At 46.0% G+C, this 16,761-nt stretch overlaps 1 protein-coding gene across 4 annotated transcripts; it reads left to right on the top strand.

The window, feature by feature from the left end:
* Positions 1-86: 86 nt before the first annotated feature.
* On the top strand, positions 87-15,589 carry LOC116520588 (gastrula zinc finger protein XlCGF57.1-like). Of its 4 annotated transcripts, none has more exons than XM_032234852.1 (4): positions 87-195; positions 6,569-6,689; positions 11,511-11,615; positions 13,485-15,589. In XM_032234852.1, the coding sequence occupies exons 1-4, from the start codon at positions 166-168 to the stop codon at positions 14,780-14,782; spliced, it is 1,554 nt and encodes a 517-aa protein (XP_032090743.1). In that variant the 5' UTR covers positions 87-165; the 3' UTR covers positions 14,783-15,589. The 4 variants fall into 4 exon arrangements, with proteins under 4 accessions (XP_032090743.1, XP_032090742.1, XP_032090741.1 ...); XM_032234851.1 differs by having other exon boundaries at positions 11,511-11,627; positions 13,488-15,589; XM_032234850.1 differs by having other exon boundaries at positions 88-195; positions 11,514-11,627.
* The last annotated feature ends 1,172 nt before the right edge of the window (positions 15,590-16,761 follow it).

The following is a 16,761-nucleotide window of genomic DNA, read 5'->3' as shown; positions in this document are numbered from 1 at the left end:
TCCCAGCGCCGCCCGCGGGCGCCAGCACCGGAGCCCTCCCGCCGCTCCTCCTCTTCGGCCATCCTTCCAGCGGGCGGAGCCGGGGCGGTGTCGCCGAGTCCCCCCCCCCCCTCTTTCCCAAAACCCCCGCCTTTGTTCTCGCCGAGAGGCGCCACCACCCCCGCCATGGAGGCGCCCAGACCCCGTCCCGGGCAGGTAGGAGACCCCCCCTCCCCCGGGGAAATCCCAAAAAACCCTTCCATGATCCTCTCCAAGGGGAGGACACCCCCCCCCCCGGCCTTGGTGGTGGGGTGGGTGGATGCATCAAGGGGGGGGGGGTTAACAAAAATAAACACCCCCCCCCCTCGAATAGACCTGGGGATCTCCGGGGCTCCCTCCGCACTATTGTCGCGGCTGCATCAGTGAAAGTACCACTTTCACGGCTTCGCCATTTGTAAGCCCCACCCTCCCTCCTCCGGGGGGCTTTCTCCCCTTTGAAGCCCCCCCTCCGGGGGTTTCCAGCCCCTCCGCCCTCCTGGCGGCCTGGGAAAAATCCCCCTGCAGCAGTGAAAGGGCCAATGATTGGCCATTGATTCCCCGCCCGGGTGGAGGGAAAGGGGGGGGGGCTAGTTCCCAGGTGTGGGCAGAGGGGGGTGTCCCCCCCCCCAAAGCCCCAAAAGCCAAAATGGCAGCCCCAGCCCCAGAGAGCCTCCCTCTGCCCTAGAGAGCCCTCCCCATCCCCGATGGGTGCGGAGAGAGGCGGAGTTCAGGCTTCAAAGAGAAGCGTGGGATACTTTGCTTTGAAGTCGCTTTCAAATGTTATGGATTTCTCTTTGGAGGGAGTTGTTGGGGGCTGCAGAGGTTTTGGGGTGTGGGTGGCCTCGGGTGGGGTGGGAGTGGGGCAATCGCAGCTGCGAATAAGCTGTGAAATTTTCCTTTCGGGAGGGGATTACGTAATCTTTTTGGTTAATCTCCACTCCCCAAGGACCCCATCCTCATAGGGCCCAAAAGGTAGGCCTCTCTCCTCGCAAATTATGATGATGTAATTATTCTCCCTCTTTCTCTTTCCCTCTTTCTGTCTCTTTCTTTTCCTCTTCCTTTCTCTTTCTTTCTGTCTCTTTGTCTGTCTGTCTTTCTCTTTCCCTCTGTCTCTTTCTCTCCCTCTTTCTCTTTCTTTCCCTCTTTCTGTCTCTTTCTTTCCCTCTTCCTATCTCTCTTTATTTCTGTCTCTTTCTCTCTGTCTTTCTCTTTTCCTCTTTCTTTCCCTCTTTCTCTTTCTTTCCCTCTTTCTGTCTCTTTCTTTCTGTCTCTTTCTCTCTGTCTTTCTCTTTTCCTCTTTCTTTCCCTCTTTCTCTTTCTTTCCCTCTTTCTGTCTCTTTCCCTCTTTCTGTCTCTTTCTTTCCCTCTTCCTATCTCTCTTTCTTTCTGCCTCTTTCTTTGTCTTTCTCTTTCCCTCTTTCTCTTTCTTTCCCTCATTCTGTCTCTTTCCCTTTTCCTATCTCTCTTTCTTTCTGTCTCTTTTTGTCTTTCTCTTTCCCTCTCTCTCTTTCCCCTCTTCCTATCTCTCTTTCTTTCTGTCTCTCTCTGTCTTTCTCTTTCCCTCTTTCTGTCTCTTTCTCTGTCTCTGTGTTTCTTATTCTTTCTGTCTTTCTTTCTTTCTCTCATCGTATTCTGTCTATCCTTCTATATTTATCCATCCATTCATCTCTATCTCCCTATCCATTACATGTGTCTGTCAGTCTTACTCTCTCTTAATTTATTTATTTAGAAAGTGTATACTACTGCCTCCTCCACATGGTGACTCAAGATGGCTTACAGGACACATCTACCTGTCTACCCATCCATATTTATAAATATATTTATATAGATATATAAATATAGATATATTTATCTAGTCAGCAAACTATCTCCCCACTCCCTCCCTCCCTCCATCTATCATCTCTATGTATCTATCATCTAATTTTTCAATAATTTATCATTATCATATAATTATCCATTTATAGTATATCTATCTATATCTCTCTAATCTTATCTATCTATCTATCTATCTATCTAACTAACTAACTAACTATCTATCTATCTATCTATCTATCTATCTAACTATCTATTATCTACCTACCCACCCACCCATCTATTTAGCTCTCTATGTCTTGTCTACCTACCTACCTACCTACCTACCAGTGACGTGCGGTGAGGATTACGGTTGGTGAGGCAAGAACGCGGTGGCGGCGAGAAACAACGTCCCCGCCCCTGTCCCCGACATGCGTCTCGTGTTTATGTCCGCCATAGACGCGAGATGCCTGTCGGACACAGTGGCGGGGACGGAGGAAGCGGGGGGACAAGGTAGCGGAGCGCGGCAGTGGCGAGAAGCAACATCCCCGCCCCTGTCCCTGACAGGCGTCTCACGTTTATGTCCGATATAGACGCGAGATGCCTCTGTCGGACACAGAGGGCGGCGGGGACAGGGGAGGCAGGGGGCGAGGCAGCAGCCGGCGAAGAAAGGGGAGAGGAGGAGGGGGAGGACGAGGCTCTCGGTGGGGGGGAGAGGAGAAAGGGAAGGGGGGCACAGCAGGCAAAAGAAAGAAAGCACCAGCCCGCCAGCAGAGGCAGGTAAAAGACCCACCTCTGCTGGCGGGCTGCCCCTCTCTTCTCAAACAAGGCTGCCCCTCTCTGCCTCTCCCCCTTCCCTCTCTTCTCAAACAAACTCTCTCTCAAATTGAGAGAGAGTTTGTTTGAGTGACGTGAAGAAAGAAACACACACACACAAATTACCCACAATAAAAAAATTGCTTACAAATTAAATTACAATAACTTTGTATTCCTCCCCTCTCCCTCCCTCCGACCCACATACCTTTTCCAGCTGTGTCACAGAGGATTTCAACTCTTCTCTTGTCCGCCAGGATGAAAATGTAAAAAATGTAAAAAGAAAAAAGGCAAAAGCTGATGCTGCCAGAGCAGGAGGAGGAGGCGAGGGAACCACGTGCCTCCTTTGCATAAGGAATTTTTCGCCTTTTAACCCTTGCTTAACTCTGCTCGAGTGATCGTAAAGATGGAGTAAAGGAGGCACGTGGTTCTCTCGCCTCCTCCTGCAGTTAAGCACTAAGCAGAGTCATCCACTGTGACTCTGGCAGCAACTACCTCTGCCTTTTTCCTTTTAATTTTGTTTTTCTTTTCAGGATGACACTGGTGAGGCCCTGCCTCCCCTGACTGCACGTCCCTGTTCATTTATAATGTGACATACAAAAAGAATGCCAAAGTAACGATTTGGGAAATTAGGAAAGGAAAAAGGGAAGTTACGAGTGGGGTAAAGCAAGGGGTGGGGGGCAAGGTATTGACTTCCGACTCCTTTGGGGCAGCAAAATACGGCCATGAAGATCTACCCTCAATGTTTTACTTTTTCATAATAATACAAACTCGCCATTTCTGTAACAACAAATCTATATCTAATGCAGAGGTGGGTTCGCACCTATTCGGTAGAACCGGTTCGTCAAATCTACCGAACCGGTTAGAAGAGGTTCCACCAGTGGACCCGGAAAGCAGGCCACACCTACAGAAGAGGTTCCAAAATGTTTTTGAAACCCACCACTGCCACACACACACACGCACAGACAAACAAACACACACACACACACACACAGAGACAGACGGACAGACTGACGGACAGACTGACACAGAGAGGGAGAAAGAGAAAGAAAGGAAGAAATAAATAAATAAATAAAGAAAAAAGAAAGAAAAAGGGAGAGAGATAAAAGAAAAAAAAGAAAAAAGGGACAGAGAGACAAAAGGGAGGAAAGAGAAAGAGAAAGAAAGAAAGAAAGAAAGAAAGAAAGAAAGAAAACGCATGGCCGGCAAGCCACTCCCACATAGGAGACAACACCCACAGAGTAGGTTCCAAATTTTTTTGAAACCCACCGCTGATCTAATCGGTCAAAGCCAAAATCCACGACTCATTCCCCCCGCCTCCCACCTCGAGAAAAAAGTCCATAAGTGGCTTCCGAATAGAAATGAAAGTATTTGTATTTTTTTGTTTTTGTTTCTTTGATCAAAATGGTCAGTTTGGGCTATCTGCTAACTCCTTCAGTTTTTATAGCTATTCATCATCCATCTTGGGAGTCGAGGTGACCTTCCATTTCTGTGCATAGCGTGCCGTCAAAGAATATAACGTCAGCATTTCGAATGTTCCCCCCCCCCCAGTCTTGTTCCATTCAACCAGTGGTGAGTTTCAAAAATTGTCCGAACCCACTGTGGGTGTGGCCTCCTTTGTGGGAGTGGCTTGCCACCCATGTGACCAGATGGGAGTGGCTTGCCGCCCATGTGACCGGATATGAAGATGCCGATGACACTTGTCAGAACCACCTTAAATTACCTCACACACAGCACTGGCATGCATAAGAATATGATGTAAACTTGCTTTTTAAAAGGCTTCTTTGGCTTGCGTTAAAACAACTTCAACACACGCAATGTTCTGATTGCACCACAAACGCAGCAGTCATCCTTACTTTTCACAGAGGCACTGAGTTTTATAAATATGAGCATGATAGTGTAGAATAATCATATCCAAGGACCAGTGGTGGGTTTCAAAAAAAATTTGGGAAGCTCTTCTGTAGGTGTGGCCTGCTTTCCGGGTCCACTGGTGGAACCTCTTCTAACCGGTTCGGTAGATTTGACGAACCGGTTCTACTGAATAGGTGCGAACTGGTAGGAACCCACCTCTGCATTCAACCCAAAAGAAAAAAGGCTCTGGTTTTCTTCTATATTCAGTTGAAGGATTTTCTGCATTAAGATATGAATTCTACTCCAATGATTCTTTGCTTTTTATCATCTATGGTGGACGTGTGATAAAGCAAAGAATCGTTGGTGTATAATTCATATCTTAATGCAGAAAATCCTGAATATAGTAAGCAATATAGTTTCCTTTTCCAACATTCCTTTGCGGTACCTGTCTACATTCGTGACCATTGATCTGGAGTTAAGTACCAACGGTGCATCATCGTATCAAAATTGCCTTTGCAATTATAATGTCGTGGTAAACATTCAACCGTTATTCCACGTATTCTCCCACTGTTACAATTCCACTGTTACCTGATAGCCAACATTCCTGGCCCACGGAATCATACAAGTCTGGGCTGGTTCGTTTTCCAGGTTTCAATTCAACAACACTTTATTCAGCAATAATATGTTCATCCCTATCACACAGAACAGTATCCAGTTCATTGTTAACAAAGTCATCAACTTCCTGTCTGTCTGTTTCCCTCCCCTCGCTCTCACACACACAATCAGTATCTATATTTATCTCTCTGTATCAAACCTATCTATCTATCTATCTATCTATCTAATCTCACAATATCTATCTATCTATCTATCTATCTATCTATCTATCTATCTATCTCACAATATCTATCTATCTATCTCACAATATCTATCTATCTATATCTATCTATCTATCTCACAATATATCTATCTATCTCACAATATCTATCTATCTATCTATCTATCTATCTATCTATCTATCTATCTATCTCACAATATCTGTATCTATCTATCTATCTATCTATCCATCCATCCATCCATCCATCCATCCATCCATCCATCCATCCATCCATCCATCCATCCATCCATCTATCTATCTATCTATCTATCTCACAATATCCGTAGTTATCTAGCTATCTAACTCAGAATATCTATCTAGCTCAGTGTTTTTCAACCTTTTTTGTGCAAAGGCACACTTTTTTCATGAAAAAAATCACGAGGCACACCACCATTAGAAAATGTTTAAAAAAATTAACTCTGTGCCTATATTGACTATATATAAAGTGTTTTTCCCACGGCACACCTTACACTATGTCACGGCACACTAGTGTGCCCCGGCACAGTGGTTGAAAAACACTGATCTAGCTATCTCACAATATCTATATCTATCATCTATCTATCTATCTATCTATCTATCTATCTATCTATCTATCTATCTATCTATCTATCTATCTCACAATATCTATCTATCTATCTATCTATCTATCTATCTATCTATCTATCCAGCTATCATCTATTTATCTAGCTATCTAGCTATCTCACAATATATCTGTCTGTCTGTCTGTCTGTCTGTCTGTCTATCTATCTATCTATCTATCTATCTATCTATCTATCTATCTATCTATCTATCCAGCTATCATCTAGCTATCTAGCTATCTCACTATATCTATCTATCTATCTATCTATCTATCTATCTATCTATCTATCTATCTATCTATCTATCTATCTATCTATCTATATATATCACAATATCTATCTATCTATCTATCCATCTATCAATAATTTATCACCTATGATACAATATCTATCCATCTATATATGCCCATCGCTCCCCTGGTCTGGTTTCAAACTGGTCGCCCTGTGATACTGGGCCACAGGCCGAAGGGTTGTGGGCCTATGCACAAGGCCCCTGAGATCCTTCTCGCAGTGACTATGATGGAGCCAAGTACCAGAGCCCAAAGTTCTTCCGCATGAGAAGCGGATTGTCATCCGTAGGGATAAAGTGGGGTCCTTCCAGGGCCCGGATTCCAATCCAGGGATTGTTTCTTTGCTGGCGCAGGTGACTTTTGAGGACGTGGCGGTCTATTTCTCCCGGGAAGAATGGGAAGAGTTAAGCGAGTGGCAACGGGAGCTCTACCAAGCGGTGATGATGGAGAATTACGAGGCGGTTCTGTCCTTGGGTAAGAACGACTTCATTGCTCAGATCCTGGAGGGAAGAGGGTAAGTGACTTCCCAGGGTCCTCCTTGTCCCCAGCTTTGTGTCTCCAACAGTGGATGCTTCGGGGGGTCTCCAACAGTGGATGCTTCAAGTAGCAAGAACTGAATGCCGTCGACCTTCTCTTGCTGGGGTGCCTCCGATGGCGGAGCTTCTATTGCCCTAGCCAAGGCTGTGGCGACTATCTCCATGGCTTCCTCAGCACCAAAGAGACGGAAGCTAGAAGTCTTCTGGCTGGGGAACATTTGGCTGAGAGACCCCCTCCGTCTCCGACGAAGGAGACATCAGGATGCTCGTGAGATCGAGCCTGTCTTCCAAATGCCACCCCGGGTGTGGAGGATGCGACTGGTAGCCCAGCCACTCTGAAATGAAGGGTGGGTTAAGAGTAATAGCAATAGCAGATTTTTATATACCGCTTCATAGGGCTTTCAGCCCTCTCTAAGCGGTTTACAGAGTCAGCATATTGCCCCCAACAACAATTCGGGTCCTCATTTTACCCACCTCGGAAGGATGGAAGGCTGAGTCAACCCTGAGCCGGTGAGATTTGAACCGCTGAACTGCTGATCTAGCAGTCAGCTGAAGTGGCCTGCAGTACTGCACTCTACCCACTGCGCCACCTCGGCTCTGAGCCTTCAGAGGGGGTTGTGGAGATCCTCGAATCTCACTTCCGGCACAAAGCAGTGAATTGTGGGTTCCTTGATGCTCTCGGAGCTTGGAGCATTTCTCACAGATGTTTTATGACCCAACTAGGGAACATCATCAAGGCTAGGAGAAGGAGGAGGACTTTGGGGTCCTTATGCTCTCTGAGCTTGGTTTTCTTGCAGATGTTTCATGACCCAACTAGGGAACATTAATGCTAGAAGGGAAGGGGGTTTGTGGAATGGAAGAGGAGGAGGAGGAAGGACTGTGGGGTCCCTGGTTCTCTCTGAGCTTGGTGGTTTTCTCGTGGATGTTTCATGACCTAACTAGGTAACTTCTTCACATGATAGGAAGGAGTGGGATTTGTGGAAAGGAGGAGGAGAAGGATGACTGTTGGGGTACTTGGTGCTCTCTGAAGTTGCTTTTCTTGCAGACATTTCATTATCAGACTAGGTAACGTCATCAGTAATAAAAAGGAGTAAGGCTAGAGAACATATCTCATTCCTTTCTAGCACTGATGGCAGTACCTAGTTTGGTAATGAAACTTCTACCAGAAAGCAACCAAGCTCAGAGAGCAGCAAGCATCCCACAGTCGTCCTCCTCCTCCTCCTCCTCCTCCTCCTCCTCCTCCTCCTCGCAAATCCCACTCCCTTCTAGCACTGATGATGTTACCTAGTTTGGGAATGAAACGTCTGCAAGGAAACCACCAAGCTCAAAGAGAACCCAGAACCCCTTCACATTATGTCCATTATTCTGCACTAGGACAAGTTGGAAGAGATCCTCACTTTCTTCTGGGGGAAGTTCTTTGATGTTCTAGAGGAAGGCCTTCTTCACAATCATCTCCTCTCGGCCTCCATATGTCCACATCATCCAATATCTTTCCATGGGAGTCAGTTCTGGTGCCCACATTCCTCAATTCTCCTTCTCTGGATGGGTCCAGTTTCTCTGGCTCCTTCTAGAAAAGCAGAATGCCTAGAACTTTATGGGGCTATCCAACAAGCAATCCCTTCTCTAGATTTTGGAAAGTCTTAACAACCACAATTAAGCCCAAAATTTATGTTCCTAAGTGAGAAATTTGTTACGCCCCATTTTGTGGGTTTTAAAATCAGATTTGTTAACTGAATCACTGCATTTGTTAAGTGAGTTGCACTGTCATTAGGTCAATCCGGTTTCCTTGAATGTTAGCAAAACATAAATTAAATATACTAGACCAGGAAGAAATGGCAAAGGGCCTAAAACTAACAAAACAAAACTTATTTGACCAAGCAAATAAACCAGGGAGGTGGCTGTCATATAGATTGAGAAAAGAAAGAGAAAAAAGATTAATATATCAACTTCAAGAGGAAACTGGTGAACTACAACATACAATGGAAGGGAAGAAAAAGATTGCATACAAGTACTTTGAGAATCTGTATAAAGGGGAACAAGTAGATGGAAAACAAATAAAAGAATATTTAAATGGAGAAGAAGCCTTGACAATAGCAGAAGATATGAAAGAAATATTGTCAAAAAAAATAACAAAACTAGAATTGAAACAGGCGATTCAGAAACAGAAAAATAATAAAATGCCAGGCCCAGATGGATTCCCAGCAGAATGCTACAAAATAATCGATGAATTGAACAAATTGATAGAACCCTTGATGTTGGAGATGTATAATGAGGCACTGATGACAGCAAAAATACCAGACTCATGGAGGGAAGCACATATTACATTAATATTTAAAGACGGTGCAGATAAAAAACAGATTCAAAACTATAGGCCAATCTCGTTGTTGAATGCCGACTATAAAATATTCACAACAATAATAGCAGAGAGATTGAAAAAACTATTAAATGGCTATATACATCCAGACCATAATGGATTTCTCCCAACAAGACAAATCAGGAATAACACTAGAATAATAGCAAATATTTTAGAGTACTATGAGGCGCATCCAGAGAAACAAGTGGCACTTGTCTTTCTGGATGCACAGAAGGCATTTAGCAATTTAAATTGGGAAATCATGATACAACAAATTAAGAATATGAAATTAGGGGACCAATTTGAAAGATTAATAGAAACAATATACTCCATCCAAAAGGCAAATATATTATTAAATGGGGAAAGTACAGAGACCTTTAAAATAATGAAAGGAGTAAGGCAGGGATACTATCACCTCTGCTCTTCATCCTGACGCTTGAAAGTCTTTCAATAAGAATTAGACAAAATTCGGAGATAAGAGGAACTAAAATTAAAAAAGAGGAATATAAAATCCAGGCCTTTGCAGACGATTTGGTATTCATTATAGAAGACCCACTAGAAACAGGAAATAACTTAAGGCGAGAACTAGGAAAATATGGAGATGTAGCGGGATTAAAGATTAATAGAGAAAAGACTAAAATGATAACTAAAAATTTGAAGGAAGAACAAAATAAAGAATTGAAATTGAAATTAAAAGATAAAGAAGAGTCGGAATATTATGAAATTTGGAACAATTGGTACAAATGGCTGCAAAACAAGAATAAAATTAATTAAGCCTATATATATATATATATATGTGTGTGTGTGTGTGTGTGTGTGTGTGTGTGTGTGTTTTATATTTGTGCTGATAAATAAATAAAGGGAGACTAGTATAGATCTATTTCAAGCTATTTAGCTCTCATCAGCTAGCCATACCCTTGCTGGGATTCGAACCTGTGCTGTATTGCTTCTTAGGCAAACGTCTTAGCCATTAAGCCACAGGTCTCCTCCTTATCAGCTGAAGCCAGGGAAGAAGGTATATATTTAGTGTCACAACCCCTGGTAAGCCCCAATTATGGGAGGAAGCTAACTGCTTCCATTATCTGTCAATCGGCTCGTCACGAGAGTCCATCATGACAGAAACCCAATATTTTTACTGTTGCCTTTGTTATATTAGTGTTTTATTTGTGCTGATAAATAAATAAAGGGACACTAGTATAGATCTATTTCAAGCTATTTAGCTCTCATCAGCTAGCCATACCCTTGCTGGGAATCGAACCTGTGCTCTATTGCCTCTTAGGCAGATGTGTTAACCATTGAGTTACAGAACTTGACTCCTTATCAGCCAGGCCAGGGTGAAAGGTATATATTTAAAGTCACAACCCCTGGTATGCCCAATATGGGAGGAAGGTCACACTTCCATTCTCTATCCTTCGGCTCGTCACAAGAGACCATCCAGACAGAAACCCAATATTTATATATATATAAAATAAATAAATATATAGAACTGTGTATAAAGTCTGTAAATATAGAAGCAAAATATTATATACATGTATAGGTATGATGACATAACAATGTTGATGTAATGACTATAAGGTGTAGAAGGGAAAAAATAATAATAAAAATCTGCTAATAAGTCAATCCGATTTCCCCCGTGAAGGTCGGTGACGACACGGCGATGGTCATAAATGTAAATCGGTTGTCAACCATCCAAATATAAATCACATGACCCTGAGGATGCAACGGTCATAAGGTGAAAAATGATCATGTCACTTTTTTGAGTGCCGTTGTTACTTCGGTCATTAAATGAACTGTAGTTAAGTCAAGAAATAATTAGCCAGCAGAAGACTTTTGCCTTGCTTTTCTTGGAGATTTTGCGCTATCCCCGAGATCAGCAAGATGTAATCTTCCTGTTCACCATCTCTTCGGGATGATTTAGGTCCGTTGGAACCCCCCAGCAATAAAAGTGTCGAGTGCGATCTCAGAGCTTTGAGATCGCGCGTTGTCTCGTCACGGCATTGGCCTCTCCCATCCCATTTACCATTGTTGTTGAGAACTAGGAAAAGTCCCAGTTCCTAGCAGCCACTCCCATTCCCTGAATCTCCCAGTTTGGTTGAGTGAGTGTGTGTGGAGAGTCTCAGATATCCAGATCATGGTTGTCCCTAAATGTACTTTTTCAAGAAGCAACTGGACTGGTTTTTTTTTTGTTCTTGAAGAGGTTTTGCTTCTCATTCGAGAAGCTTCTTCAGTTCTGACTGATTCTGAAAAATCAAGAAAGGCCAGTTCCTTCTTGGAAAAAGTACCTTCGGGAGACCCCGTTTGAGTGCAGAGGGAGACTAGGTAGGGGAGCGTCCCCTCCCTCTGGGCTCTGGGGACCAAAATAGACATGGATTGGGTTAATACCTTTTTGCTCTTCTCTCTTTCCAGCAGGACCCCTGCCCGTCAAGCCACGGATTATCAACCAAATTGAACGGAAGGAGGACGTGGTCACGGGAGAATTGTGGAAGCCGTGTGAATGGACAGATGCCCGAGGCCAGTGGCTGGGTCAGAATTGCTTACTGTGTTTTTTTTTTTTACCAACAAGAAAAAATTGTCATTCCTAGAGTTCAGATAGTCCTCAACTTACAACGCTTCATTTAGTGACTATTCAAGCTTACAGTAAAAAAGGGGATTGGGGAAAAAAAGGGGGATTTTTCACAATACAACCGCTGCAGCATCTCTCTCGTCATGAGATCAAAATGCAGACACTTAGCAATTAATTCACGTTTATGATGGTTTGCTGTGTCCCACGATCCCTTTTTGTGACCTTCTGACGAGGTTGTGAAATGGGCCAACACTCACTTAACAAACATCTCACTTAGCAACAGAAATTAATAGCAATAGCCCTTAGACTTACACGCTGCTTCACAGCCCTCTCTAAGTGGTTCACAGAGTCAGCTTATTTCCCACAACAATCTGGCGACCACCGAGAGACGGAAGGCCAAGTCAAGGGGCAGCCCTTGAAGAGCATTCAGAGACTTCAGCTTGTCCAGAATGCAGCCGCGCGAGCCATCATGGGTGTACCTCGGTTCACCCACGTAACACCTATCCTCCGCAAGCTGCACTGGCTGCCTATTGGTCTCCGGATACGCTTCAAGGCACTAGTCGTTACTTATAAAGCCCTTCATGGTATTGGACCTGGTTACTTGAGAGACCGCCTGCTGCCAATTACCTCTGCTAGACCGATCAGATCCCACAGATTAGGCCTCCTCCGAATTCCATCTGCCGGCCAGTGTCGACTGGCGACTACCCGTAAGAGAGCCTTCTCTGTGGCTGCTCTGGCCCTCTGGAACGAGCTCCCCGTGGAGATTCGAATCCTCACCACCCTTCAGGCCTTCCGCAAAGCCCTTAAAACCTGGCTGTTCCGACAGGCCTGGGGCTAAAGAGCTTTTGCCCCCCTCCTTGAATGGTATGACTGTTGTGTGTTTTTAAATTGTGTATTGTTATGTTTTGTCTTTTTATCCCCTGTCTGTACCCCCTTCCCTGACCGAATTGTGAGCCGCCCTAAGTCCCCTTTGGGGAAAAGGGCGGCATATAAATGAAATAAATCCAAATCCAAATCCTTGAGCTAGTGAGACTCGATCCATCAAACTGCTGGCAGTCGGCAGTCAGCAGAATTAGCCTGCCACACTGCATTCTAACTACCGTGCCACAGTGGCTCTTAAATTACTAATAGATTCATTAGTAGTTATTAATATATTAAATGAAACGATTGGCTCAATTCCAGTCGTAAGTCAAGGATTACCTGAATTGATTTTTTTAAAAAAAAAATGCGGGCCAATCGGGTGGGGCTAGGTCTTCTAGAATGACCTGTGACAATAACAAAAAATGTGAAACAAACTCTTTTTTGGAATGGTGCTTTTGCGAATAATTGCTGTTGTGGGTTGGTGAACCCTGGCATATGACTAAAAACCAGAGGTGAGTTCCTACCAGTTTGGACCGGTTTGGCTGAATAGGTAGTAACTCAGCCTACCCCTACCACCACCACCCCTGCAAAAAATTCTCTGGAATCATAGTTGGTCTGCTGAGAATGAGATCCCGGTGATATCATTTGGTTTGCAGATTAGTGAGAGGCAATCTCAAGTCAACATGGCAGCCACAGATGCCTGATTGACATCTAATGGGGCTTAAAGGCACAGGGCCCTTGATTTTTGATGGCCGCCGATACCCTTCGGGTACTACCTTAAAAAAGAGACAAGCCAAAGGGTGTTGGTGGTATCGATGCTGCCATTTCCATGCTAAGATTTTGAGTACGTTGCTAGGTAACCATTTTTGGGTGGGGGGTGTTGAGACAAAATGGGGGAGAAATGTAATTATGTTTCCCTGGCCCCCAGTGATGAGGTGCTCTTTTTCCTCCGGCAGAAGATGGCATTCGGATGGTGGATGATGGCGATGAAGGCAGAGTGGAGACCAGGCCCCCTGCGATGCCTACCGAGAAAAGGAAGAAAGGCCGCCCCCGGACCGCCAACCCAGTCCCCAAACCCCAAAGCAAAGCTTCTCCCCGGGTGACTCTGAAGATGAACCCGCCAAAGTGTCCCGAATGCGGTAAAAGCTTCCTCAGCAATGTGGCCATGACCATTCACATCCGGACCCACACCGAGGAACGCCCATTCAAATGCCACCTCTGCCCCAAGGCTTTCCCCTCCCGGGGGGATCTCAAAAGGCACATCAAAACACACCTGCGTAAGAAGCCGCTGCCGCCAATGATGCCCCGCAGCGGTTCCTCGAAAAAGAGCTTGGCGGCCAAGATGCAGCTGCAGTGTCAACTGCGCTGCCCACCGGATCCGAAGAAACCATACAGCTGCACGGAGTGCGGGAAGAGCTTCAACAAGAAGCAGAGCCTGCGGAAACATCAGGGGACGCACTCCACGGAACGGCCCTTCGCCTGCCTGGAGTGCGGACGCAGCTTCCGGCTCAAGCAGATCCTGGTGGCGCACATGGCCTCGCACATCAAGGAGCGCCCCTTCGCTTGCGATCAGTGCGGGAAGCGCTTTGCCCAGGAACGAAATGTGCGCAGCCACCAGCGAGTGCACACTGGCGAGAAACCCTTCCTGTGTATGGCGTGTGGGAGGCGCTTCGGCTACAAACAGCACCTGGTCAAGCACCTGCGCTTCCACACCGGCGAGCGACCCTACAGCTGCCCTGAGTGCGGGAAGACCTTTCGAGACAAAACCACGCTGAACATCCACTACCGCATGCACACCGGGGAGCGGCCTTACCGGTGCCCGTTCTGCAGCAAGACCTGCCGGCAGAAGCAACACCTCAACAGTCACCTGAAGGTCCACCGTGGGGAGAAGCTACCCCCAGGGGACACTACTGGGGTCACCTTGCAAAGGGCCCGTGCCAAGGAGAAGCCGTATGAGTGTCCGCAGTGTCAGAAGCGCTTCCGGAACAAGAACATCATGCTGGTACACCAGAAGACCCACAAAGAGGAACCGTTGCCACGAAGCGCCCCACTACGGAGAAAGTGGGATCCAATTGTGGCAGATAGAAAGGCCCCCAGGGCAGGCCAAGGGGCAGGGAGGAAGAGGAAGGATGCGGGGATCAACTCGGAGACGGGGTCCCTCTCATCGAAGATGGTTCCCGTTAGCTGCCCCGACTGCGGGCGGCGGTTCACGCAGAAGAAGTACCTGACGCTGCATCAGAGGAGCCACAGGTGAGGAGGTGCTGCTTCCTGTTAGAATCTCATCTTTGGCAAAGACCCTTGGATAGTGCGTGCCACGAGAATTGCTGGAGAAGAACCTTTTGCATGGCAGCCACCCAGTTTGGGATGCGTTCCGCGCAGAACTGTGTAGACTCAGCGCTGCGAGAAAAATCTCTATTGCAGACGGCGGAACTGTTTCATCTGCAGCACTGCTCAGAAAGGAAGCCCCATTTTCTCCAGGACTAAAATCCTCCAGCTTTTACTCCTGCCCTTTTGAGTCAAGGGACAGCCATCTGTTCTTCTCCTGGTCTTGAGAGCAGATGGACATTTCTGTGGGTTTCAGCCTGTGTGTGTGTGTGTATCTCAGCTGAGCAACCATGACCATCATGACAAGCCTGGAATGGGGAAATCATAGTTTTCGCACTGTGACACCCTTCAGAAGGGTGTCACACTTAGTGCGAAAGACCCCCAAAATCCAAATGAGAACATTGTCCCACTCGATTTGTCAAATGTTAATGGCGGACCCAGTGGTGTTTATCCCTAAATACAGGTGATCTTTGGCATACAGCATACATTAATGACAACGGGACTGAAAAGGTAGGCTCACTTACGACCCTTGCAGCGTCTCCAGGGTCGCGTGATCAAAATTCAGACTCTGGGCAACGGGTTCATATTTATGACTTTCAGTGTCCCAAGGTCACGTGATCCCTCTTTATGGCCACCTGACCTGCACAGTCAAGGGCAAACCCAGATTCATTTAACAACCATGTTATTAACTGAACCACCGTTATTCAGTTAACAACGGTGGCAAGAAAGATTGTCGCACACACTTGACCAATGTCTCGCTTAACAACATAAATTCATGGCTCCGTCGTGGTCGTACGTTGAGGACTACCTGTCTGCCAAAGGGTCCCTTATTCCTGCAAAATGCCCTCAGACATAGCTGCGCCGTTCCTTGGTCCCTGGAAAGCTTTTGGGATGCTGAGACTTTTGCTTCGTGAGAAATTGCCGCGAATTTACCCCGATACAGGAACTTGTGTGTTGGCGTGTAGGCTTCTTCTGGGTCCAGCAGGCTGGATTCTGACCAAAGAACCACATTTCGAATCTGCTGCAATAACCAGAATATTGAAGAGGAGGAGGAGAAGGTCTGCAGGGTCCCTCGTGCTCTCTGAGCTGGGTGGTTTTCTTGAAGGCCTTTCATGATCCAACTAGGGAACTTCATCAGGGCTAGAAGAGAGTGGGGGTTTGCAAACAGGAGGAGGAAAGAGAGATTCACCCTGAAACAAAAGGGCAGGTTGAGCATCCTAATCTGTTGGTGGCTTCTTGGGAGAATTGTGTGGTGTGTTTCCCAAGGGTGGTTGATCCTAGATCCACTTTCAAAGGGGTGTCAGATGCCGTTCTCGAAAACAGGAGTGCAAGAAAAGGGACCAGCCTGCCCCTTGGCAGGGAGGAGATCCAGCCACAACAAACAGAAGAATAATAAGGGGAAAGGGACCTCGGAGGTCTTCTAGTCGAACCCCCTGCTCAAGCAGGAGATTCTTTCAGAAGGTCGTCATCACAGAGTCAGAAGGGACCTTGGAAGTCATCTAGTTCAACCCCCTGCTCAAATAGGAGACCCTTAAAGTGATTAAGGGTGTCCTGCTTGAACAGGGGGTTGAACTAGATGACCTCCAAGGTCCCTTTGGAAACTTGGAGGTGGAAGGGACCTCAGAGGTCATCTAGTCCACCCTGCTTGAGCAGGAGACCTTTACAGAATGACAGAATCACAGAGTTGGAAGGTACCTTTGAGGTCATCTAGTCCAACCCCTACTTAAGCAGGAGACCCTATATTTCAGACAAGTTGTCCGGTCTCCTTAAAAATCCTGGGTGGTTTTTTTTTGGGGGGGGGGGGTGTGCTTTCTGAGCTTGGTGGTTTTCTTACTAACGTCACATTACCAGGTTAGGTAACATCATCGGCCCTAGAACGTGTTTGCGGTCTATTTATACGGTTCCACC

The sequence above is a fragment of the Thamnophis elegans genome, chromosome Z (assembly GCF_009769535.1).
Source record: "Thamnophis elegans isolate rThaEle1 chromosome Z, rThaEle1.pri, whole genome shotgun sequence".
Classification (NCBI taxonomy): domain Eukaryota; kingdom Metazoa; phylum Chordata; class Lepidosauria; order Squamata; family Colubridae; genus Thamnophis; species Thamnophis elegans.
This window is presented reverse-complemented; position numbering and strand designations above follow the sequence as displayed.